This window comes from Mastigoproctus giganteus, chromosome 3 (genome assembly GCF_048544385.1).
Source record: "Mastigoproctus giganteus isolate SK-2022 chromosome 3, ASM4854438v1, whole genome shotgun sequence".
NCBI lineage: Eukaryota > Metazoa > Arthropoda > Arachnida > Uropygi > Thelyphonidae > Mastigoproctus > Mastigoproctus giganteus.
The window spans coordinates 2525981-2551216 of record NC_143577.1 but is presented as its reverse complement, the minus strand read 5'-3'; the positions used below and the strand labels follow the sequence as shown (position 1 = coordinate 2551216).

The following is a 25236-nucleotide window of genomic DNA, read 5'->3' as shown; positions in this document are numbered from 1 at the left end:
TGATTGCTTTATTTGGAATTTATTGTTACAAAAGAGAAAGAAAAGTGAATAAAACAGCTGAAAATCTAAGTAAAATGAGATTGCAGTATCTCGGTCTTTGCAGAAATGAACTGCTGACTTTTTTTTTTTTTGCTTATTTATAGTTTACATTACATAAAGTTTATATTAACAAGGAAAAAACAGTTGATTACTCAAGAACATGAATTATGTGGGAGAGAGGGCAAGATGTACATGGAGTGAGAAGGGGTTTGAGCCATCCATTGTTTTTCTATTTAGTAATATTGTTATACTTTATTAAAAGTGATAAATGTTATCTTAAAGAAAACATTGTGCTTTTTATGCACATAAATAATATACATATGTATATTTTTTCCCTTTGGAAAATATCTTTCATGCAATACATGTCAGGTCATTATATACAGAGATTTATTGGCCCTCATTATCATTTTTATCGTTTGTTGCTGTTCTAGGAACATATATATGATGAGTAATGAGGACTTCTGTATGTATTTTTTATTCTTGATTGTGTCCATCAGTAATATTAAACCAAATATTTCTTATAGCAATATAGAGTACAGACTTTAGCAAAGTAGAGTATAAACTCTCTAAATTAAATAAGTTTCCATTTTTTTCTGAACACCTCTTAACTGCATTAAATAAAAAAGGACTGTTTATTTTCTGCAGTGGCGAAAATGTGGAGGAAGCATTTTTAGAAACAGCAAAGAAAATATATCAAAATATTCAAGATGGAAGGTAAGCTTGCAATATACCATTGTTAATTATCATCAAGAGATAATTATTAATTAATTGACTTAGCTTATGTTACTATAGTAACTAGAAACTACTTGGGTTAATTAGACAACATTAAGAAATAAATAATTCTGTGCACGTATACTGTGTGATAATATGATTACACTGAATAATAAAGTAAATTACATAAAAGAAGGTGCAGGAATTATTAAACGTCAGTGTACAAAAAAAAAAATCAATAAAGCCTGGGAATAGGGGAAAGAAAAAAAGAGAGGCAGATAACTAAAAAAGTAAAATTACCATTTGACAAAGGTTATTATTAACAAATAAAAGTCCACAATTTTATTAGACCTCTGTATAGAGAAGCATCCAAATTTTTGATAATATTAAAATTTACAATGCAGGGAACCTCAGTAAACCTTTAGTAAATAGTAAATACAGTAAGGCACATCATTTATCCAAGTGGTTAGCATTCAATATCCACTTCAAAAAATCATATAAAATATGATTATAGCATATTTATACCTTAGACTTCATTAATATTATAAAAGGGAAACAAATCATGGTACATTACTAAAAAAGATGAATATTGATTTGATATTCATGAATATGTGGCAGATGAGACCATTAATTTAGTTGGCACAATCATGGGCCATTTGTGACAATACCATCAGTGTACCAATTTTTTCCAAACAAAACATTAAATTGAATTACTCATTTTAGTATTAGTAGTAGGGTGCTTTTTTCTTCAAAGAGCATTTTTTTTTACTTTCAAAAAATTTGGCCTAAGTTTGAGGAACCCCTCTGCCTTCTCATGGCTGACTTATTTATGGAAGCTTTCAAATTAAAAGTCATTAGGCAGACCATGTTTAAGCCACCCTTATAGGTCTGCTATGAAGATGAGGTTTTTCCAATATGGGACCATGGGGAAACTAAATTAAAGGAATTTATATATAATTTGCAAAATAACAATCACTGATCAGGATTTCATTAATTTTCTGCCGTTATCAGAGAAACTCAATGAATTTTTTTTCATACGGCTGGCAGCCTTAATCCCAGCAAGCATTGCAACAATACAGCATTTAAATGGTGACAGTGCAGAAGAAAGCAATGTGCATCTTGTGGCTGTGCAATATCAAATCTCTAGTGACTGTAAAGAGATATTTTCAATGAGAATTCCTGAAAGATTCACCTATGAAACAATGAGGTGATGGTTGAAATAGTTTCAAAACACTGACAGTATGCTGCACCAGAAAGGAGCAATTAGGCCTATTGTGCTTTCAGATGAAGTTTTGGAAATTTAGAAAGTGTTTACCCAAAATCCTATGCAAAAATCTATCCATCAGACAGCCTGCAGTTGCAAATACTGCGAGCAACATGCACAGGGTGGTTTACAAGAGATTGAAACTTTGTTTACAAAGTGCAAATTGTCCAGGAAGTTAAACCTTATGGCAAACTACAACAAGAGGAGTTTGCTATATAGATGAAGATGAAAACTTTCTGGAAAATGTTGCTTTCAGTGATGAAGTGACATTCCATATCTCTGGTAAAGTTGACAGATTATTGTTGCATATTGGGATTTTCGTGATAGTTCCAAGGTAAACATTTGATATACACTGCCTCTCTGGCCGTTTTGAGCCATTTTGGATAAAAATTGAGCCATTTTTCATACACAAAATTTGCATAGGGCTTTTGATACTGTTGCACATGGAAGATTGCTGTACAAATTGGACATTAAGGGTAAGTTGCTACAATGGATAAAGGGATGGTTGAGTGGGAGACAACAGTGAGTGGTAATCAATGGACACTGCTCTTCATGGACAAATGTTGTTAGTGGAGTTAACCAGGGTTCAGTGCTGGGCCCATTGTTGTTCATCAATGATATTGATGAAGATATATCAGGTTTAATGTCTAAGTTTGCATATTAGCATTAGTAGAGGCATTTGATGCAAGAAAGCAAGCTTATGCAGCATCAGCCAAAAAAAATAAATAAATAAGTAAAAAATAACCACTTCCACTTCACCCCTCTGTTCGTTCGAAATACCTGTCCAGCTGAGCCTTAAACTTATTTAGGCTATCAACTTCCATGACAAGGGATGGTTCCACCAACTAATTGCCCGCTGGCTAAAGGAAAATTTCTGCACGTCTATCCTACATCTGTCTTTCCTCAATTTGAATTTATGCCCTCTCAGGTGATTATTCTGAGCAAGAGGAAGAATCCCATCAGCATTGAGCATGCTCAAACCATTCAAGGCTTTATACACCTCTATTAGATCACTTCGCTGGTGCCTAGTCTCCAGACACTGTAATTTGCAAAACTTAAGCCTTTCTTTGTAAGAGCACCCCTTTGTTCCATTCACTAATATTGTTGTCCTTCTCTACACTCGTTCCAGCAGCTCTACATCTTTCTTGAAATGAGGCTTCCAGGCTTGTATACAGTACTCTAGGTGTGGCCTGACCATTGCCTTATACAAGGGAATAATCACCTCCTTATCCCTGCTAGAAAAATTCCTGTATGTCATTGACAATACACCATGAGCTACTGTTGCAGCCCGTCTGCAGTGCTCAGAGAACTTCATATCTGCCTGCAAAACCACCCCCAGGTCCCTTTCATTCTCTACCACTGTCAGTGTAGTACCACAGAGTTGATACATTGCTCTGGGGTTGCTGTTTCCCATATGTAGTACTTTACATTTGTCAATGTTAAACTTCATTTGCCACCTCTCAGCCCATCTGCTCAACCTTTCCAGATCCTGTTGCAGCAGCACAGTGTCCTTGACAACCCTGCCAACCTTCGTATTGTCCGCAGACTTGGACATTAAGCTTGATATACCATCATCAATATCATTTATAAATACAGAAAACAATAATGGACCCAACACTGAGCCCTGAGGGACTCCACTAATAACATTAGTCCACGATGAGCAGTGTCCATTGATTACCACTCTGTCTTCTTCCCCTCAACCACCCCTTTATCCATAGCAGCAATTTGCCTCCAATGCCACACTGCTCCAATTTGTGCAGCAGTCTTCCATGTGCAACAGTATCAAAAGCCTTTCTAAGATCCAAGTATATAATATCAATGTTATTCCTTGCATCCAGTTATTTTGTGACTGCATCATAGTATCCAATCAGATTGGTCAGGCAAGACTTCCTCTTAACCAAACCATGCTGTGTCCGAGCTATAACTGAAGTCTTGTCTAAATGATCCTGCAGTGCTTCTTTAACCAGTGCCTCCATTAATTTTCCTGGAACAGAAGTTAAACTCACAGGTCTATAATTACTTGTGTCAGCCTTTGATCCTCTTTTGTGAATTGGGGTCACATTTGCACATCTCCAGTCCATGGGTTCCTCACCTGAATCCAAGGAAGCTCTCATAATTATGGATAAGGGTTTGCTTACTTCCTTTGCTGCCTCCTTTAATATAACTGGATAGATCCCATCCACCCCAGGAGCCTTTCTTGTGTTTATCTTCAACAATTTCTCCTCCACATAACTCTGAGTTATTACAAGATTCTCTAGCTTACTGCCAGAGTTAAATACACCTCTGGCATTCCCCTCGCTGAATAACTCCTCATGTGTGAATGTCGATGCAAAATGTTCATTTAATTTGTTAGCTACCTGAGCAGGATCATCAACAGTTGACCCATTGATATCAAATGGACCAATCTGATTCATCCCCTTCCTTCTAGAGTTTACATAAGTAAAGAACTCTTTGCTGTTTTTCTTTACATCCCTTGCCAAAGATTTCTCGTAATCTGCCTTCGCCTGCCTAACCTCCTTTGTAACTTGGTTACAGATCAACTTGTATCTATCATAGGCTTCTGTGTCACATGTTAATTTGTATGTATCCCATGCATTTTTCTTCTCTGCCATATGTCTCATTAGTTCATCTGACATCCACTTAGACCTAAACCTTGAACAATATTTCTTAGTTTGTATGTAATGCCTAGTAGCTTGCAAGATAAGTTCTTTTAATGCTTCCCATTTTGAATTTGCTGTTGGTAACATCTAATTAATGATATTGAAATTTTGCAAGATTATTTAATGAAAAAACCTTTCGAGCCTACAGGCCAGTAAGGCTCCTGGAGTTGATGGAATATAACCTATAATCTTAAGGGAGGCGGCAAGTGAGTGCATTGAACCATTGAGGCTAATTATGCGAGCATCACTAGGGAGTATATGATGAGAGCCTTATAGATCAATTTGGCCCTGGAAAGATTGTGAAAGGCTCAAGGAGTAGAATTTTTTTCAGCCTGGTCTGTAATTGTTAACAGGAGAGACTGCATCTACGGGAATGGGATACACTTAAATTGAAAGGGTGCAACAATATTTGCTGATGCTATCAAGGCAGTGTTAGGTGGGAGGGAAAACTGCTAGCTTGGGGGAATACAAGGACTAATAGATTAACAGTAGCCACAGGCAGAGGTGAAACTGATTCTTGCACTGCTTCTATTGGAATGGGCAGCAGCCTGGAAAACAAGATGCAGGATATTTCAGAGACTCCTGGGAATCATTGTGGTACAAGTAAACAGATGGGTTGTGTTAGGGTAGTAAAGAATAGGAACAGATGCATGTATACTTGCGTGTACACCAATGCTAGGAGTTTGGTAAATAAATTTGATGAATTTGAGGTATTGCTCAAACCATCAAAGGCAGATATTGTTGGGATATCAGAGACGTGGTGTCACAAATATATAAGGAATGTAGAACTGGAATTTGGGGAGTACAATGTGTACAGAAAGGATAGGAAGGGAGGAGAGGTTATGCTATTAGTTAAGAAACACAAAAATACAAGGAAGTGAAGCCAGTCGACATCGCTGGACAGTGTGTGGTCGAATCAGTTTGGTGTGCTATAGGCCTAATGACTCTGATGAGTATAATAAACTGTACAGGGAAATACAGTGGGCCAGTAAATCAGAGAGTCTTATAATGGCAAATTTTAATTTCCCAGATATTGACTGAATTTGTGTGTTGGTCGCTCACACACTAGCAGGAATTTTGTGGATTTATTGGATGACTGTTTTCTAAATCAGCATGTTCGGGAGGCAACTAGAGGGAATAATACTCATGATCTGATTATCAGTAGTGATTCTTCATGCATTAAGAATCTGCAGATAAAGGAACCACTAGGTGGCAATGATCACGGTGTGCTGAAGTGGAATTTACTCAAAGAGGTAACTACCATCAGGGGTAAAGGGAAGGGTTTTTGCTTTCGTAAAGGGGACTACGATGGTCTGAGAGAGTATTTAAATTCTATACAGTGGGACCAACTAATGATGTTACTAACAGCAAATTCAAAATGAGCAGCATTCAAAGAACTTTTCTTGGAAGCTACTAGGCTTTACATACCAACTAAGAAATATTGTTCAAGGTTCAGGCCTAAATGGATGTGAGATGAACTAATGAGACATATGGCACACCAGAAAAATGCATGGGATACATATAAATTAACACATGGCACAGAAGCCTATTCTAGATATAAGCTGGTCTGTAACCAAGTCACAAAGGAGGTTAGGAAGGCAAAGGCAGATTATGAGAAATCCTTGGCAAAGGATGCAAAGAAAAACAGAAAAGTGTTCTTTGCCTATGTAAACTCTAGAAGGAAAGGGATGAATCAGATTGGTCCACTGGATGTTGATGGTTCAACAGTTGAGGATCCTTCTCAGGTGGCTAACAAACTAAACGAGTATTTTGCATCTACATTCACACATGAGGAGTTATTCAGGAAGGGGAATGCCAGAGGTGAAGTAAACTCTGGCAGCGAGCTAGATGACTTTGTAATAACTGAGAGGAAAGTGGAGGAGAAATTGTTGAGGATAAACATAAAAAAGGCACCCGGGGTGGATGGGATATCCAGTTATATTAAAGGAGGCAGCAAAGGAAGTAAGCAAACCCCTTAGCCATAATTATGAGAGCTTCTTTGGACTCACGGGAGGTACCCATAGACTGGAGATGTGCAAATGTGACCCCAATGCATAAAGGAGGATTAAAGCCTGACACAAGTAATTATAGACCTGTGAGTTTAACTTCTGTTCCAGGAAAATTAATGGAGGCACTGGTTAAAGAAGCATTGCAGGATCATCTAGACAAGACTTCAGTTATAGCTCGGACATAGCATGGTTTTGTTAAGGGGAAGTCTTGCCTGACCAATTTGATTGGATACTATGATGCAGTCACAAAAGAACTGGATGCAGGGTATAATTTTGATGTTATATATTTGGATCTTAGAAAGGCTTTTGATACTGCTGCACAAATTGGAGCAGTGTGGCATTGGAGGCAAATTGCTGCTATAGATAAAGGGATAGTTGAGGGGGAGAAGACAGAGAGTGGTAATCAATGGACACTGCTCATTGTGGACTAATGTTATTAGTGGAGTCCCTCAGGGTTCAGTGTTGGGTCCATTATTGTTTTCTGTATTTATAAATAATATTGATGGTATATCAAGCTTAATGTCCAAGTTTGCAGACGATCCAAAGGTTGGCAGGGTTTTAAGGACACTACTGATGCTATGCTGCTGCAACAGGATCTGGTAAGGTTGAGCAGATCTGCGGAGAGGTTGCAAATGAAGTTTAACATTGACAAATGTAAAGTACTACGTATGGGAAACAGTAACCTCAGAGCAATGTATCAACTTTGTGGTACTACACTGACAGTGGTAGAGAATGAAACGGACCTGGAAATAATTGTGCAGGCAGATATGAAGTTTTCTGAACAGTGCAGATGGGCTGCAAGAGTAGCTCATGCTGTCTTGTCAATGATATATAAAGGAATTTTTCTATCTTGGATAATGAGGTTTAATCCCTTGTATAAGGCAATGGTCAAGCCACACCATGAGTACTGTATACAGGTCTGGAGGCCTTATTTCAAGAAGAATGGTAGTGCTGCTGGAACGAGTAAATGGTAGTGCTGCTGGAACGAGTACCGAGAAGAGCAACAAGATTAGTGAATGGAACAAAGGGTTGCTCTTACGAAGAAAGGCTTAAGTTTTGCAAATTACAGTGTCTGGCGACTAGGCACCGGCGAGGTGATCTGATAGAGGTATAAAAATCCTTGAATGGTTTGAGCATTCTCAATGCTGATCTGATTCTTTCTCTTGCTCTGAATAATCACCTGAGAGGGCATAAATTCAAATTGAAGAAAGTCAGATGTAGGATAGATGTGGGGAAATTTACCTTTAGACAGTGGGTAGTTGGTTGTTGGAACATACTTCCATCCCTTGTTGTGGAAGTTGATAGCCTAAATAAATTTAAAGCTCAGCTGGACAGGTACTTGAACGAACGGAGGGGTGAAGTGGAAGGTGTTTTTTTTTTTTTTGGCTGATGCTGCATAAGCTTGCTTTCTTGCATCATATGCCTATGCTAATGCTAATTTACCCTGGCAAATTTTGGAATGGTGTTTTTTTGAAGGTAATATTTTAGGAAAGAAATATGCTAAATTTGGGCCAAGAGGAAGAGAAGTGAATGAAATAGTCAACAAGAATTTAAAATATGATTATGATTAGAAAAAAAAACAGAGCTACAATGCTCAATACATTCTACATTGTATTTCAATATTTGTAGAAGAATAAGAAAATTTACCTCAATATGATACGTAGAATACTTACTAATGATGCTCTCCAGCAAATAAACAAAACGAAAATTAACACAAATTAATACAGTAATAAAATAAATAAAAAAAACAATTAACAAATTTTTAAAAAAGACTTCCCTTCCTGAAGCTGACAGGGCTTTTAGACCATATGTCTTGATCACAGGAATGGAAATTACCAAGTATGTGTGAGTCAGAATCTTAAATTTATTGTCTTCACGCAAATAATCAAGACGATGTACGTTGAATTTGAAATTGAAACAGTATGCATCCTCAGTCCTTGATTCTTGTTCAGCAGCATCAGAATTGAACTTTCATGCCGTTAACGAAAACCATACATTTTTATTCAGTGAGGCCAAAATACTTAGTGTCCAACGTAACTGTACTAGACTTTTAATTGCAGAAACCATCGAAATTAAATTACCTGATAATTCTATTAACGTTCATCGTCCTTATCTAATCTCCTATTCGTGGTCTTTTATGCACATGCATGAAGGCAAATAATCTCTCTATTTAAGATTCAGACTTTCGCATACTCAGTAATTTCCATTCCTGTGATCAAGACATATGGTCGAAAAGCCCTGTCAGCTTCAGGAAGGGAAGTCTATTTCAAATTTTGCATTGAACTTGTTTTAATTTGTTAATTGTTTTTTAATTAATTTTATTAATGTATTAATTGCATTCAAATTATTTTCATTTATTTGCTGGAGAGTGTCATTAGGAAGTTTTCTACATATCATATTGAGGTAAATTTCTCTTATTGTTCTACAAATATATGCGTTACGTAATATAGCAGAAGATGACTGGGTATGATTGGCACCAGAACTCTGGTGCCAATAACGTGGTATCATGCATGCATTACTGCCAGCACTTGTGGCTTGAGGTACTCCATATAGTTATATACACCCCATTATGGAATCTGCCATTCTTCAGTGCGATGAATGCTGGTGCTCATTATTCATGCATGATACCACTTTACTGGCACCAGAGTTGTGATCTCATAATCATACTCAGTCATGTTCTGTTATACTACTTAATGCATGTATACTCAGTATACTTTACACTAACAAGCTGATGAAGGGACACCTTGTACCTAAAGAGAGAATCTTTATTGCAACAACATTTGATTGTAACTGGTTACAAGGTTAAATAGTGTTGCACATTCCCTTCATGGTCAAACGGCCAGGGGTTGATAGATAAGAAGTGTTAAAAACATAAAGAACAAAGAAACAAACAAGAAGGCATTAAATGATATAGAGTGCCATTAAGGTTTTTTTTTTTTTTTTATGTAAACCCCAAACACGAGAGGTATTAGAACCTATAGTTCTTAGTACCGTGCTTGGGTTGCAGGTTGAGAAGACGAAAGATATTTGTTGACATTGGACTTGAACTTCTGTAGACTGTAATTTTCAGGAAATACGTATGAAGGAAGGTTGTTCCAGAAAACAGAAGTTGAATGAATAAATGAGGATGATGAAAAGTTGGTTCTGTGAGTTTGAAGTTGGAGAGTAAATTGATGTTGGCTGGTGTCGTCACGTGTTCAAACTGTTTTGAGAGAGAGAGAGAGAGAGCGAGAGCGGGAGCGGGAATTATAGAAGCCAGTTCAGAAGCACAGTGCCCATGGAAATATCTGTAGAAGAGACATCCACAGAAACAGCGAGTGGAGAGACTGTTAGAGATGAATCATTAATTAACCTAATTGCCCTCTTCTGAACAGAATCAAGAAGCCTGAGAGAGGTTTTGGGGGCACCACCCCAGATGTGGGAACAATATTCCATGGCAGGGCATATTTGCGATTTGTACAGAGTGAACAGCTGTTTGAAAGAAAAGTAACGCCCGAGAGCGAAAGATAAAACCAAGTTTTTTAGATGCAGAGGAAGTAATATTTGTAATGTGCTTGTGCAAAGAGAGATTAGAAGTCAGGATAATCCCCAAAAGAGAGATATTACCTTGCCTAGAAATCAGAGTGTCATCCAAGATAAGCATAGGAGCAGAAGAATCCTTTTTAACAAGATACAGAGATATTTCGAACGAACAGAGGGGTGAAGTGGAAGTGGTTATTTTTTATTTATTTTTTTTACTTTATGTTTTTTTGGCTGATGCTGCATAAGCTTGCTTTCTTGCATCAAATGCCTCTACTAATGCTAATGCTAAAATGCTAATATAAGACAGAACTGAGTTTTAGAAGGATTGAAATCGACTAAGTTGTCTTTGCTCCACTGGAAAATTACCTGGAGATCAGCATTTAAGGAATTGGTAGCGGATATTTGAGAAGTTGAAGCTAATTGAGCAGGGCAAGATTTCTCAAAATGAAAAGTGGAATGCAATGTGCTCTCATCGGCAAAACTATGGATAAGATTTCCAGTCAATGGAAGAAGGTTATTAATATCAAGAGGAAAAGAACTGAATCTTGAGGGACATTGGCATTAGTGGAGAAGTTAGAAGACAGAGAGCAATCTACCACCACCTTCAGTGAGCGATCAGAGAGAAAACTGGATAACCAATTACAAAAAACAGTTGGCAAACCATAAGATGGAAGCTTGTTTAGAAGACCTTTATGCCAAACACGATTGAAAGCCTTTAAGATGTCAAGAGCAACTGCTTGTGTTTCACTGAACGTTTCCATTGAATTAGTCCATAAATGGGTAACATTAGTCAGAATATCACCAGTGGATCAACATTGGCGGAATCCATACTGGCGATCATTGATCAGACGGAAGGTTTCTAGGTAGTTTAAGAGTTGGTGGTTAATTGACTCCATTACTTTAGAAAAAGTAGAAGTAATTGCAATAGAACGATAATTGGATGGGAGGAATTTGTCACCCCTTTTTAGGAACTGGCTGGATATGAGCATATTTCCAAGCAGAAGGAAAAACACCTTTGGAATAAGAAAGTGAAAAAAGGTGGCCAAGAACAGGAGTAACTTCAGGAGTACAGGTTTTGAGAACAAGTGGAGAAATACCATCGGGACCTGGAGCTTTCTTAGCATCAAGATTCGTCAAAATCTTTCTGACATCCTTTTGATGGAAGACCATAGGAGGCATTGAATTGAGCATGTTGGGAATGGTGGGAGGTGTTTTACCAAGATCATTAATACATGAGTTGGAAGAAAAATGGGATGCTAGCAGGTCAGCTTTATCCTTGGGTGAAGTGACAACAGAACCATTTGGTTTAGACAGAGGTGGGAGCAGAGATGGGCAAAAGTTGCGGCCAATAGCTTTGGCAAGAGACCAGAATGCTTGGCTACCATTAGGGCAAGAAGCAAGTTTTCTACTCTTAGCCTGTTCAAACTCTAGTTTGGACTGATTAATAACTGCTTTACAATTGTTGCGAGCTTTGGCGTAGGCAGAAAATGAAACTGAACCAAGCCAATTTTACGATATATAACGTTCTTTTCTTGAACCTTAGCACATTTATTGGAAAACCAAGGTTTAGATAAAGGACAAGAATTTAAAGTGGAGTGTGGGATAAAGAATTCCATCCCTGCAAGAATAATTTCTCTGACACAATCTGAACAAACATTGACATCAGAAGTTTTGAAACAGTAATCCGACCAAGGAAAAGAAGAAAAGAAATCTCGCAGCTCATCCCATTTTGCATTCTTGTAATGCCAAACAATATGAGGTCGGGAATAGGTATGAGATAAAAGCTCCATTGGAGAAGAGACAATCATCAAGTTGTGATCTGAGGTGCCTAAAGGATCTCTCACTTCGACCATGTACTTCGAAGGGTTGTTTGTGAGAAAAAGATCAAGCGTATTGGCTGTATGATTAGGATTGTCCAGTATTCTTGTAGGTAAATGAACAATCTGTGCAAGGTCATTAGTAATTGCAAAAGCCTCAGCATCTCGACCAGCTGGGTCAGTGTGACTAGAAAACGGAAGCCAGCTGGAGTTGTGAACATTAAAATCACCGAGGAAAATTACCTGACTGTTAGGAAAGTTGGACTGGAGAAAGTCAAGTTGCAAAGAGAGGAAGTCAAAGAGCTCCAAATGATTAGTGGAGTTGGGAGAACGGTAGAGACAACAGATGAATTTGACACAATGAGGTAGAGAGATTTTAAGCCAGAGAAGATTGAAAAGAGGAGATTACAAATCACCAAGTCTCTGACAGGGAATATCGGAACGGACATATGCACAAGTACCAACTTTGAGGCGAAAGGTATCATACAGCGAATAATTTGGGCAACTGAGATAAGCAGTAGTTGGATCAACTGATAACTGAGATTCCATCAGAAAAAGTACATGGGGTTTGTCAGACTGCAAGTGGAAATGGACATCGTTGAGATTAGAATTGAGACCACGTATATTTGTGAAATGGATTAGGAAGTGTTTGGGAAGTTTAGATATTTTTGCAGATAAGCTTACTCTATTAGTTATACAATTCGTGGTGTATTCAATAGTAAGAAAAAGTGGGCGGGACATGCTGTATGAAGTAATGAAATTTTTGGATATGGTGTACACGTGGTAAGAATATTCCCAGATCCTTGACATAACGTGGCCTCAAAAATTCCCCCCCAGCCTACACACTACTCTGACTCCCAGTTACTATCTGGAAGAGTAGAGGTAGCAAAATTATACACTAGCTGATCCAGAAGCCTCCTAGAGAGTTACCAATAGGTTCGGTTCGGTGTACTAACTAGTGGCCGGCCTGCGAACACTGTTTTAGAGCTGTACCGTCGAAATGTAAAGAAGATTGGATCTCGCCACGATGTTCATCATAACCTCAAAAGTCATCAATCATACTGCATGGTGGAAGAGATGGGGAAGAGTTGATTGGAACTTAAAGGTGACAAGAACTGCCATTAAACAAATTACATTAAAAAGATTGCAAACTATGAGATTTAGAACATTAAACTTAAATAAACCAAATGACAACTGATACATATACAATTTACAGTAGTGACTATTGTCCTCACAGTTCGTGGAAGAGAGCAGCAAGAGCAGTGGCAGGCTCATTTTCCATTATGCTCATTAGTTAATTCACTAATACTGGTAATTCACAGGGATCTCCCAGTGGCAATGAAGGGTGTGCTTTCTTTGGATGTGAAGAAAGAAGGCTTTTCCTTGTGCACACTATCTCTGGACCAAGATAGAGTATTCTTTACTGGAAGCAACCGGGGCAGTTTCACTTCCATCTAGAAGGTTGCAATGGGTTGTAACACTTTGTCAAGAGATGGTGGTGCCACATCTCCTGGCGTCACCATTCCCTGTTTTAGTTAAGGGGTTTTGTGATTGGTAGATGCAGCTGACAGTTCACAGTCTATGGGGTGTGTGGGGCCAAGTATTCCACGTCTATATCATACTGTTTTTGCTGTTGGTTGACAGCAAATTTCTGAATGTCGACAGTGATGTCCTGGATTCGTTTGTCCTTCAGCCCTTAGTTTCACTCACTAATCTCAATGCACTTCTGTGTACTCATTCCAGCACTCTACATCTTTCCTAAAACTAGGCTTCAGACCTGTATGGCGAATAGACACATGGTGCAATTTCGCTATACAATTCAATAATAGTTTGTTTGTATATTGAGATTAAAGTCAGTATTTCTTGACTTTAACTGAAATACTGTTATCAAATATTATTATAATAAAAATTTTGAATTTCAGCACCACCACTAGATGCTAGCACTTCTATGCCCTGCTTACCAGCATTCTGGCAGCCCTGGAGCAGGCTCAGTGCTGACAGGAAGTGCTGCTTAGTGCACTTTGGGGAGTAAATTCAAATTGAAGATGTTCGGATATAGAATAGATGTTCGGAAATTTTCCTTTAGCCAGCAGCAGGTAGTTGATTACTGGAACAAACTTCCATCTGTCATTGTGGAAGTTGATAGCTTAAATAAATTCAAGGATGAACTGGACAAACTTTTGGAGCAAATGGTTGTGTGAAATGGGATTTTTTTTTTTTTTGGCTGATGCTGTATAAGCTTGCTTTCTTGCATCATATGCCTCTACTAATGTTAGGGTAACCAAGAACATAGCCTCCATATTTCCTTGTTTCATGATGACCCAAATCAGGCCTTGAAATCCCTGGTACCCTGCTTTCCCTGCTGCTACATATTTCAATAGAAGTGGTGCAAGAATTGCTTTTACTTCTAACTGCAACACTTGTTAATCTATTAGTCTGTGTGTCCTCCCAAGCTAGCAGTTTTCCAACCCATAATAGCATCCATAAATATTTTTGCACCCTTTCTATTTTAGTGCATCCCATCCCTGTTGAAGCATTCTCTACTGTTAACAAGTGCAAACCACACCGAGAAAAATTATACTCCATGAGCCTTGCACAATTTCTCTAGTGATGAATTGATTTACAAGGCTCTCATCATGTACTCCCTCCTATTGTGTCAGGGCAGAATTGCAGACACTTTCATATTTAACCCTAACTCACAACTATTTCTCAGCAGTTGTCTGTAGTTTTTTTATGGTTTCTTTTTTGTAGTTTTTTTTAAAGTTTTCAGATCTCATACTCAGAACGTGATTATTGACAGTGTGTAGAACAGTATTGCCTTGGATACTACGATGTGGTCACAAAGGAACTGGATGCAAAAAATAATTTTGATATCATATACTTGGATTTCAGGAAAGGTTTTGAACTGCTGCTGTACAGACTGCTGTACAAATTGGAGTGGTATGGCATTAATGGCAAGTTGCTGCAATGGATAAAGTGATGGTTGAGTGGGAGACAACAGAATGGTAATAAATGGACACTGCTGTACATGTACTAATGTTATTAGTGGAGTCCCTCAGAGTTCAGTGCTGGGCCCATTGCTGCTTTGTGTATTTATCAATGAAGGTATAGCAGGCTTAACGTCCAAGTTTGCAGATGATACAAAGGTTGGTAGGGTTGTTAATGATAGTAAAGACAGTATGCTATTGCAACAGGATCTAGAAAAGTTAGGTAGATGGGCTGAGAAGTGGCAACTGAAGTTTAATATTGACAAATGCAAAGTACTGCATATTTGTAGCAGTAACCCAAGAGAAACATACCAACTGTGTGGTACTACACTCAGGGAGGTGGAGAATGAAAAAGATCTGGGAGTAATTGTGCAGTCAGATATGAAGTTCTCTGAGCAGTGCAGACTGGCTGCCAGAGCAGGTCATGGAGTTTTGTCAATGATTTATAGGAATTTTGCTAGCAGAGACAAGGAGGTGATTATACTTTGTATAAGGCAATGGTCAGCCCCACCTATACAGGTCTGGAGGTCTCATTTTAGGAAGGATGCAGAGTTGCTAGAACGAGTACAGAGAAGGGCAACAAGATTGATGGGAAGGATAAAGGGGATTCTCTCACCAGAAGAGGCTTAAATTCTGTAAGTTGCAGCATCTGAAGACTAGGCACCTGCGAGGTGATCTGATTGAGGTGTACAAGGACTTGAATGGTTTGAGCAGCTCAATGCTGATGCAATACTTCTGCTTGCTCAGATTAAGAAGCTGAGGGGACATAGATTCAAATTGAGGAAAGACAGTTGTAGAATAGATGTGGCCTTTAGCCAGCAGGTAGTTGAATTGCTGAAACAGACTTCCATCTGTTGTTGTGGAAGTTGATTTTTTTTTTTGACTGTTGCTCTATAAGCTTGCATCATATGCCTCAACTAATGCTACTGCTAAAAGATGATATGTGCTCTGCAGTGTTATCAACTTTTATCTCTAGCAGACAATCCCTAGTTCTGTTCTACCTATGCTTTTTGCACAATATATTTCTCATTTCCCTAACAATAGTCACCAATAATAGCTACCTCCTGTGAGACCAGCACATTCTGCTTTTGGGGGGTTTGCCACTGTGTTGCCTGATGTGCAATGTAAGCTTTGCCATTGAGGCGGGCAGCTGAAAGCTTAATGGGCCCTAACGCAATTCCTTCAAGGGCATTTACCTTGTTCTTAAAGCTCTCATAAACACCCACTTGAATATTCATAATATCTCAATATATTATATTGAGCCAATTCCTCCACTGTTTCCTCCTGTGAAATGTGATTTTAGTCTTAAAAATCATTGCCAAGTACTTATTCAACTGATCTGACATTTCATATTGACCACTTCCCTCTAACTACCATCTAATTATTAGGTGCCTGATATATCATCATTAATCACTATAGAATCTGGAAATATTGCCAATTGTTAAGATGTATGTGATTGGTTTACCTTGTAACCTCTTGATTCAGTAAATTGATTTTAAAATTATTCACATTGTTTATTTAGTGTCTTATCATCCCCTGTTAATATTGTTACCTTTATAATGTATTTAAATGTATAGACTAAGACAATTTTTTGGATAAACACCCAGATGGCACCATTTCAAGGCTAATTGGCCTCTCTTCACTCTTGAAATGGTACCGTTGGGGTGGTGGTATCTGCCGACAATAAATAACATTAGTCTTCACCATTGGTGAAGCTTTGTTTATTTGAGTAGTTGGCTAAATATAATTAAAAACTTAGCCCAAAAACTTGTCCAACACGTGGATTGGATTGGATGCCCTTACCAATACTAAGTAATAATCTACAAAATCTCTATCTAAGTTCAAATTAAACTAAGTATCAGGGCAACTCGTTGTAGTTTTCACAATATGAGATATAATAAAAACAATGCCATTTCACATAATTTGGTAGTTCACTACGTACTAATATGACACAATTGATAACTTGCCCATTTAGTGTATTTAAATGTTTAAATGTGCCCTTTGAGAAGTTAAATAAAAATATACCTTTGGAGAATAAATTTTGATTAGTTATTTCTTTTGCAGCTTAGATCTGAATGCAGCAGAATCAGGTGTGCAACATAAGCCAGCAACACCAAGAAATGTTCTTAGTAATGACCAGCAACCAAATAAAGAAAGTTGTGGATGTTAACTTGAATGATGTTATGAGAATGTGGTAAGTTAGAAAATCTGATGGGCAGTGCTCACAATTACAGTATTTAAATAATGCATTTAATATTATTGTAAAGAAATAGAAATAATTTATTTAAATTCATAAAAAAAAAAATAAAAAAATTATAGTTTGTAATTCTTTGAGCTGTTTTTCTTCCTAAACATTAATAAGGATATACTTGCTAATCATATAGTTGTTTTATAATCACTAGGCTAGCAACCTATTAGTGACAGTATGTTCAGTTCACTCCACACTACACTGTATTATGTCTTTCTGTCTGTGTTATTTGGGAATACTAATGGCCCTCCAATAACAGTGATAGAGTTTGGGCTGAGTCTCACTGTAGAAATTACTATGTTTATTCATGCAGCAACCAAAGTTGCTAATATCATTTTTAATAGAATAACATCACTGAAAAGGCAACTCTATTATTCGTTATAAACTGTAAACCAGCATTGTGCATGGTTATGGAGATATGTAACACAGTGTTATGAATCATTTTGGCTTGATTATATCCCATTATATATTATATTGTGCGTGTGCTCACTTGCGTGCACTATATAGAATGGTCCATAAATAAAACTATTTGTGAGAATGGGAACGGAGTAGCCTTGTGAGGGCAAAGTTTTTATGGTTCAGGCTAATAGAGAAGTTTTTCTTAAATTTTTCTGTTTTATTAACTTGCATTAGCATTAGTAGAGGCATTTGATGCAAGAAAACAAGCTTATGCAGCATCAGCCAAAAAAATAAAATAAAATAAATAAATTAAAAAAAAAAAAAAACCACTTCCACTTCACCCCTCCTGTTCGTTCGAAATACCTGTCCAGCTGAGCCTTAAACTTATTTAGGCTATCAACTTCCACGACAAGGGATGGAAGTCTGTTCCACCAACCACCCGCTGGCTAAAGGCAAATTTCCACACATCTATCCTACATCTTTCTTTCCTCAATTTGAATTTATGCCCTTTCAGGTGATTATTCTGAGCAAGAGGGACAATCCCATCAGCATTGAGCATGCTCAAACCATTCAAGGCTTTATACACCTCTATGAGATCACCTCGCTGGTGCCTAATCTCCAGACACTGTAATTTGCAAAACTTAAACCTTTCTTCGTAAGAGCACCCCTTTGTTCCATTCACTACTCTTGTTGCCCTTCTCTGTACTCGTTCCAGAAGCTCTACATCCTTCTTGAAATGTGGACTCCAGGCATGTATACAGTACTCTAGGTGTGGTCTGACTATTGCCTTATACAAGGGAATAATCACCTCCGTATCCCTGCTAGAAAAATTCCTATATATCATTGACAATACACCATGAGCCACTCTTGCAGCCCATCTGCACTGCTCAGAGAACTTCATATCTGCCTGCACAACCACCCCCGGGTCCTTTTCATTCTCTACCACTGTCAGTGTAGTACCACAGAGTTGATACGTTACTCTGGGGTTGCTGTTTCCCATGTGTAGTACTTTACATTTGTCAATGTTAAACTTCATTTGCAACCTCTCAGCCCATCTGCTCAACCTTTCCAGATCCTGTTGCAGCAGCATAGTGTCAGTAGTGTCCTTGACAACCCTGCCAACCTTCATATCGTCTGCAAACTTGGACATTAAGCTTGATATACCATCATCAATATTATTTTTAAATACAGAAAACAATAATGGACCCGATACTGAACCCTGAGGGACTCCACTAATAACATTAGTCCACGATGAGCAGTGTCCATTGATTACCACTCTCTGTCTTCTCCCCCTCAACCACCCCTTTATCCATAGCAGCAATTTGCCTCCAATGCCACACTGCTCCAATTTGTGCAGCAGTCTTCCATGTGCAACAGTATCAAAAGCCTTTCTAAGATCCAAGTATATAATATCAAAGTTATTCCCTGCATCCAGTTCTTTTGTGACTGCATCATAGTATCCAGTCAAATTGGTCAGGCAAGACTTCCCCCTTAACAAAACCATGCTGTGTCCGAGCTATAACTGAAGTCTTGTCTAGATGATCCTGCAGTGCTTCTTTAACCAGTGCCTCCATTAATTTTCCGGGAACAGAAGTTAAACTCACAGGTCTATAATTACTTGTGTCATCCTTTGATCCTCCTTTGTGAATTGGGATCACATTTGCACATCTCCAGTTCATGGGTACCTTCCCTTAGTCTAAGGAAGCTCTCATAATTACGGCTAAGGGTTTGCTTACTTCCTTTGCTGCCTCCTTTAATATAACTGGATAGATCCCATCCACCCCATGTGCCTTTCTTGTGTTTATCTTCAACAATTTCTCCTCCACTTTACTCTCAGAGATTACAAGATTCTCTAGCTTACTGCCAGAGTTGAATACACCTCTGGCATTCCCCTCGCCGAATAACTCGTCATGTGTGAATGTCGATGCAAAATATTCATTTAGTTTATTAGCTATCTGAGCAGGATCATCAACAGTTGACCCATCGATATCAAGTGGACCAATCTGATTCATCCCCTTCCTTCTAGAGTTTACATAAGTAAAGTACTCTTTGCTGTTTTTCTTTGCATCCCTTGCCAAAGATATCTCGTAATCTGCCTTCGCCTGCCTAACCTCCTTTGTAACTTGGTTACAGATCAACTTGTATCTATCATAGGCTTCTGTGTCACGTGTTAATTTGTATGTATCCCATGCATTTTTCTTCTCTGCCATATGTCTCATTAGTTCGTCTGACGTCCAATTAGGCCTAAACCTTGAACAATATTTCTTAGTTGGTATGTAAAGCCTAGTAGCTTCCAAGATAAGTTCTTTGAATGCTTCCCATTTTGAATTTGCTATTGGTAACGTCATCACTTGATCCCACTGTATAGAATTTAAATACTGTCTCAGTCCATCGTAGTCGCCTTTACGAAAGCAATAACCCTTCCCTTTCCCCCTAATGGTAGTTACCTCTTTGAGTAAATCCCACTTCAGCACACTGTGATCACTGCCACCTAGTTGTTCATTTATCTGCAGATTCTTAATGCATGAAGAATCACTACTGATAATCAAATCAAGAGTATTACTCCCTCTAGTTGCCTCCCGAATATGCTTATGTAGAACCTTTCTAGTGTGTGAGTGACCAACCCACAAATTCCAGTCAATATCTGGGAAATTAAAATACCCCATTATAAGACTCTCTGATTTACTGGCCCACTCTATTTCCCTGTACAGTTTCTTGTTATACTCATCAGAGTCATTAGGCCTATAGCACACTCCTACTCTCAATTTTGATCTCCCAATGCTTATGTCACACCAAACTGACTCGACACTGCACTGTCCAGCAATGTCGACTGGATTCACTTGGATTTTATGTATTTCTTAACTAATAGCATAACCCCCCCCTCCCTTACTATCCTGTCTATCCTTTCTGTAGACATTGTACTCCCCAAATTCCAGTTCTGTATTCCTTATATCTGTGTGACACCATGTCTCTGAAATCCCAACAGTATCTGCCTTTGATGTTTTGAGCAAAACCTCAAATTCATCAAATTTATTTACTAAACTCCTAGCATTGGTGTACATGCAAGTATACATGCACCTGTTTCTATTCTTAGCTTCCCTAACACAACCCATGTGTTTACTTGTACTGCAATGACTTCCAGCAGTCTCTTAAATATCCTGCATATTGTTTTTCAGGCTTCTGCTCATTCCAATAGAAGCAGTGCAAGAATCTTTTTCACCTCTGCCAGTGGCTACTGTTAATCTATTTGTCTTTGTCTCCCCCCAAGCTAGCAGTTTTCCGACCCACCTATCACTGCCTCGATAGCTTCAGCAAATATTCTTGCACCCTTTCTATTTAAGTGTATCCCATCCTTGTCGAAGCAATCTCTCCTGTTAACAAGTACAGACCAGGCTGAAAAAAATTCTACCCCTTGAGCCCTGCACAATCTTTCCAGGGCCGAATTGATCGACAGGGCTCTCATCATATACTCCCTCCTATCCTGTCTGGGCAGAATTGCAGACACTTTCAAATTCAACCCTAATTCACGGCTTTTTTTCAACAGTGACCTGTACTTGTTAAGTAATTCCGCCGGTCTCTTACTCTTAATATCATTAGTGCCAACGTGTACAACTATATCACCTTTTGTGCCCTTAAAAGATGATATCTGCTCTACAACGTCATCAACCTTTGCCCCTGGCAGACATACTACGTACTAATATGATCCTGTTCCACCTATCCTTTTTACAAAGCATGTTTCCCGTTTCCCTGACAGTTGGCATATTAATTTATTTTTTAGAAGTAGCTTTATATTCTTAGTTACGATACTTAGTTACAATACTTAGTTTAATTTGAACTTAGATAGAGATTTTGTGGATATTACTTAGTATCAGTAAGGGGTATCCAATCCACGTGTTGGACAAGTTTTTAGGCTAAGTTTTTAATTATATTTAGCCATTTTATTGACTTAATTGTAATATTAAATTATTTTCTATAAATAGCTTATAATCAAGCTCCTTGGTTTATTTTGATTTAGATAGTGCAATTTTGAAATTTTAAGTAATACTAATGATTCAGTTTTCTCTGAATCACAGCCTTTTGAAATGTACTGCTTGTTTCATGTTTGTAGACAATCAGGGATGGGACATGATATTGTCAAGGAGAATGTTTCTGTGTGTGCACAAAGTAAGGCATGTGAGGAAATCAGGCACCACCTCAGCATTGTTATGGGCCTATATGACAGTTTGAAGGACAGGGTGGATCCCCTCGAAGGATTTAAATTGAGGGGCCCATCAAGCTCTCACCTGCCCACATCAACGCCAGAGCTTGCACTTGAATATCATGCAACACAGCGGCAACTGCCATGGCAGAATGTGCTGGTCCCACAGGAACTAGTAGTTGTCGGTAACTCTACTGTCAGGGAAATGGAGAACATATTGTGCAAAAAGGATAGGTGAAACAGGACCGGGGTATGTCTGCCAGGGGCAAAGATTGATGACGTTGTAGAGCAGATATCATCTTTTAAGGGCACAAAAGGTGATATTGTTCTACATGCTGGCTCTAATGATATTAAGAGTAGGAGACTGTTGGAATTACTTAACATACAGGTCAATGTTGAAAAAAGCCATGAGATAGAAATGAATTTGATAGTGTCTGCAATTCTGCCCAGACATTATAGGAGGGAGTATATGATGTGAGCCTTTTTGATCAATTTGGCCCTGAAGACATTGTGTAAGGCTCAAGGGGTAGAATTTTTCTCAGCCTGGTCTGTGCTAATTAATAGGAGAGACTGGTTCTACGGGGATGGAATATACTTAAATAAGAAAGGGCGCAAGAATATTTGCTGATACTATCGAGGCAGTATTAGGTTGGGTTGCTAGCTTGGGGAATACACGGACTAATAGATTAACAGTAGCTGCTGGCAGAGGTGAAGGTGATTCTTGCACTGCTTCTATTGGAATGAGCAGCAGCCTGGAAAACAAGATGCAGGGGATTTCAGAGACTGCTGGGAGTTATTGTGGAACAAGTAAATACATGGGCTGTGTCAGGGTAGCTAAGAATAAGAATAAGTACATGTATACTTCTGCATACACTAATGCTAGGAATTTGTTAAATAAATTTGATGAATTTGAGGTGTTGATCAAAACATCAAAGGCAGATATTGTTGAGATATCAGAGACATGGTGGCACACAGATATAAGGAATGTAGAACTGGAATTTGGGGAGTACAATGTGTATGGTAAGGATAGACAGGATAGGAAGGGAGGAGGGGTTATGCTATTAGTTGAGAAACACAAAATCCAATGAAGTACAGCCAGTCAACATGGCTGGACAGTGCAGGTCGAGTCAGTTTAGTGTGACATAAGCACTGGGAAAGCAAAATTGAGAGGAGGAGTGTGTTATAGGTCGAATGACTCTGATGAGTATAATAAACAGCTGTACTGAGAAATAGAGTGAGCAAGTAAATCAGAGTGTAAGTATTCACTAGAATTTGTGGGTTAGTGACACACACTAGTAAGCACTAGTAAGGCTTTTGTGGATTTATTGTATGATTGTTTTCTACAGCAGCATGTTCAGGAGGCAACTAGAGGGAGTAATACTCTTGATCTGATTCTTCATGTCTTAAGAATATGCAGATAAAGGAACCACTAGGTGGCAGTGATCACAGTGGGCTGAAGTGGGATTTACTCAAAGAGGTAACTACCATTAGGGGGGAAAGGGAAGGGTTATTGCTTTCGTAAAGGCAACTACGAGGGACTGAGACAGTATTTAAATTCTATATGGTGGGACCAACTGATGATATTACCAACAGCCAATTCAAAATGGGAAGCATTCAAAGAATTAATCTTGGAAGCTACTAGCCTTTTCATACTAGCTAAGAAATATTGTTCAAGGTTTAGGCCTAAATGGATTTGAGATGAACCAATGAGACATGTGGTAGAGAAGAAAAATGCATGGGATACATATAAATTAACGGGTGACATCCTCTCTGTCATAGGAAGCCTATGATAGATATAAGCTGATCAGTAACCAAGTCACAAAGGAGGTTAGGCAGGCAAAGGCAGATTACAAGAAATTTTTAGCAAAGAATTCTTTACTTATGTAAACTCTAGAAGGAAGTGGATGAATCAGATTGGTCCACTTGATATCGATGGTTCAACTGTTGATGATCCATCTCAGGTAGCTAACAAACTAAATGAGTATTTTGCATCTACATTCACACAGTTATTCAAGGAGGGGAATGCCATAGGTGAATTAAACTGTGGAAGTGAGCTAGATGATTTTGTAATAACTGAGAGCAAAGTGGAGGAGAAATTGTTGAAGATAAACATAAGAAAGGCACCTGGGGGTGGATGAAATCTTAAGTAATACTATTAAAGGTCAGTTATATTAAAGGGGGCAGCAAAGGAAGTAAACCTTAGCCATAATTATGAGAGCTTCCTTGGACTCGGGGGAGGTACTCATGGACTGGAGATGTGCAAATGTGAGCCAAATTCAAAAAAAGAGGATCAATGAGTGACAGAAGTGATTACAGACCTATGTGTTTAACTTCTCTTCCAAGGAAATTAGTGGAGGCATTGGTTAAAGAAGCACTGCAGGATCATCCAGACAAGACTTCATTTATAGCTTGGACACAGCATGGGTTTGTTAAGGGGAAGTCTTGTCTGACCAATTTGATTGGATACTATGATGTGGTCACAAAGGACCACATCATCGAAGGACCATCTTTTCTATGCTGAACCGGTGTTCTTCTACCCTAGGAAGGGGGCTAATCTATGCTATTAACTGTGTTCTGGGGATGTCATAAATTATACATTCATATAGAATGTGTGCCCAGTCTTCATTCTTGCCACAGGTGCAGTTTGGGTCATCAGTCAGCCGTAAGGAGGTAAGTTTTGCTTTTAGGGAGCCGTATGCTTTTAATTCTAGCAGTAATATAGTATTGCATGTATGCTGCCTTTCATAAGTCTTCAGAAATAAAATTTCTCTAGTGTGATAGTGATCGTGGTAATAGAAATCTTTGATGCATCACTCTGTCCTAAGTAAAGGCATCAAAGTAACGCTTGCACATTCCTCAAGAGCTCTTGTTTGTTACTGCAACAGAACATATTAGCAAGATGTTCTGAGGTCAGAAACATTTCAAATGAGCTGGTAGCTAATGCCGGGGAAGCAAGCTTAAATAACTTTAAGGGGTGTGTCAGTGTAGTTAACTATACAAGTACACTAAGTCTTAATTGTTTATACAGTAATATCAGAAGCGTTGTCAATAAAATAAGTGAATTCGAACGGCTGGGTAGCACACATAATGCTGACATAATAGAGCTTATGGAAATGTGGTGCCACCCGGAGATAGGGTTTGATGAGCTTCAGTACGGTATGTATAAAGTATTTAGGAAAGATAGGGAAGAAAGGGGTGGTGCAGTCATGCTTCTTATCAAAACTGCCTGGGCGCAACGAAAGCTTTCCAGGATTCAGACATTTCGCATGCTAGTATATAATCTGTATGGTGTGAGATAGTTGGAAGCAAAGGTATAATGAGAGTGGGAGTAATCTACAGACCAGGTGATTGTGAAGATTATGATGAGAGCCTCTACATGCAA

The 25236-nt window shown here is 38.5% G+C and overlaps 1 protein-coding gene across 1 annotated transcript in view; it reads left to right on the top strand.

The window, feature by feature from the left end:
* Positions 1-25236, top strand: part of LOC150087613 (ras-related protein Rab-14-like) — a 154402-nt gene that overhangs the window by 111970 nt on the left and 17196 nt on the right. Inside the window, exons 7-8 of the mRNA XM_090369886.1 lie at positions 685-753; positions 17074-17203. Coding sequence (XP_090226012.1) covers positions 685-753; positions 17074-17179 — 175 coding nt within the window. The 3' untranslated portion in view covers positions 17180-17203. The remainder of the gene's footprint in view (positions 1-684; positions 754-17073; positions 17204-25236) is intronic.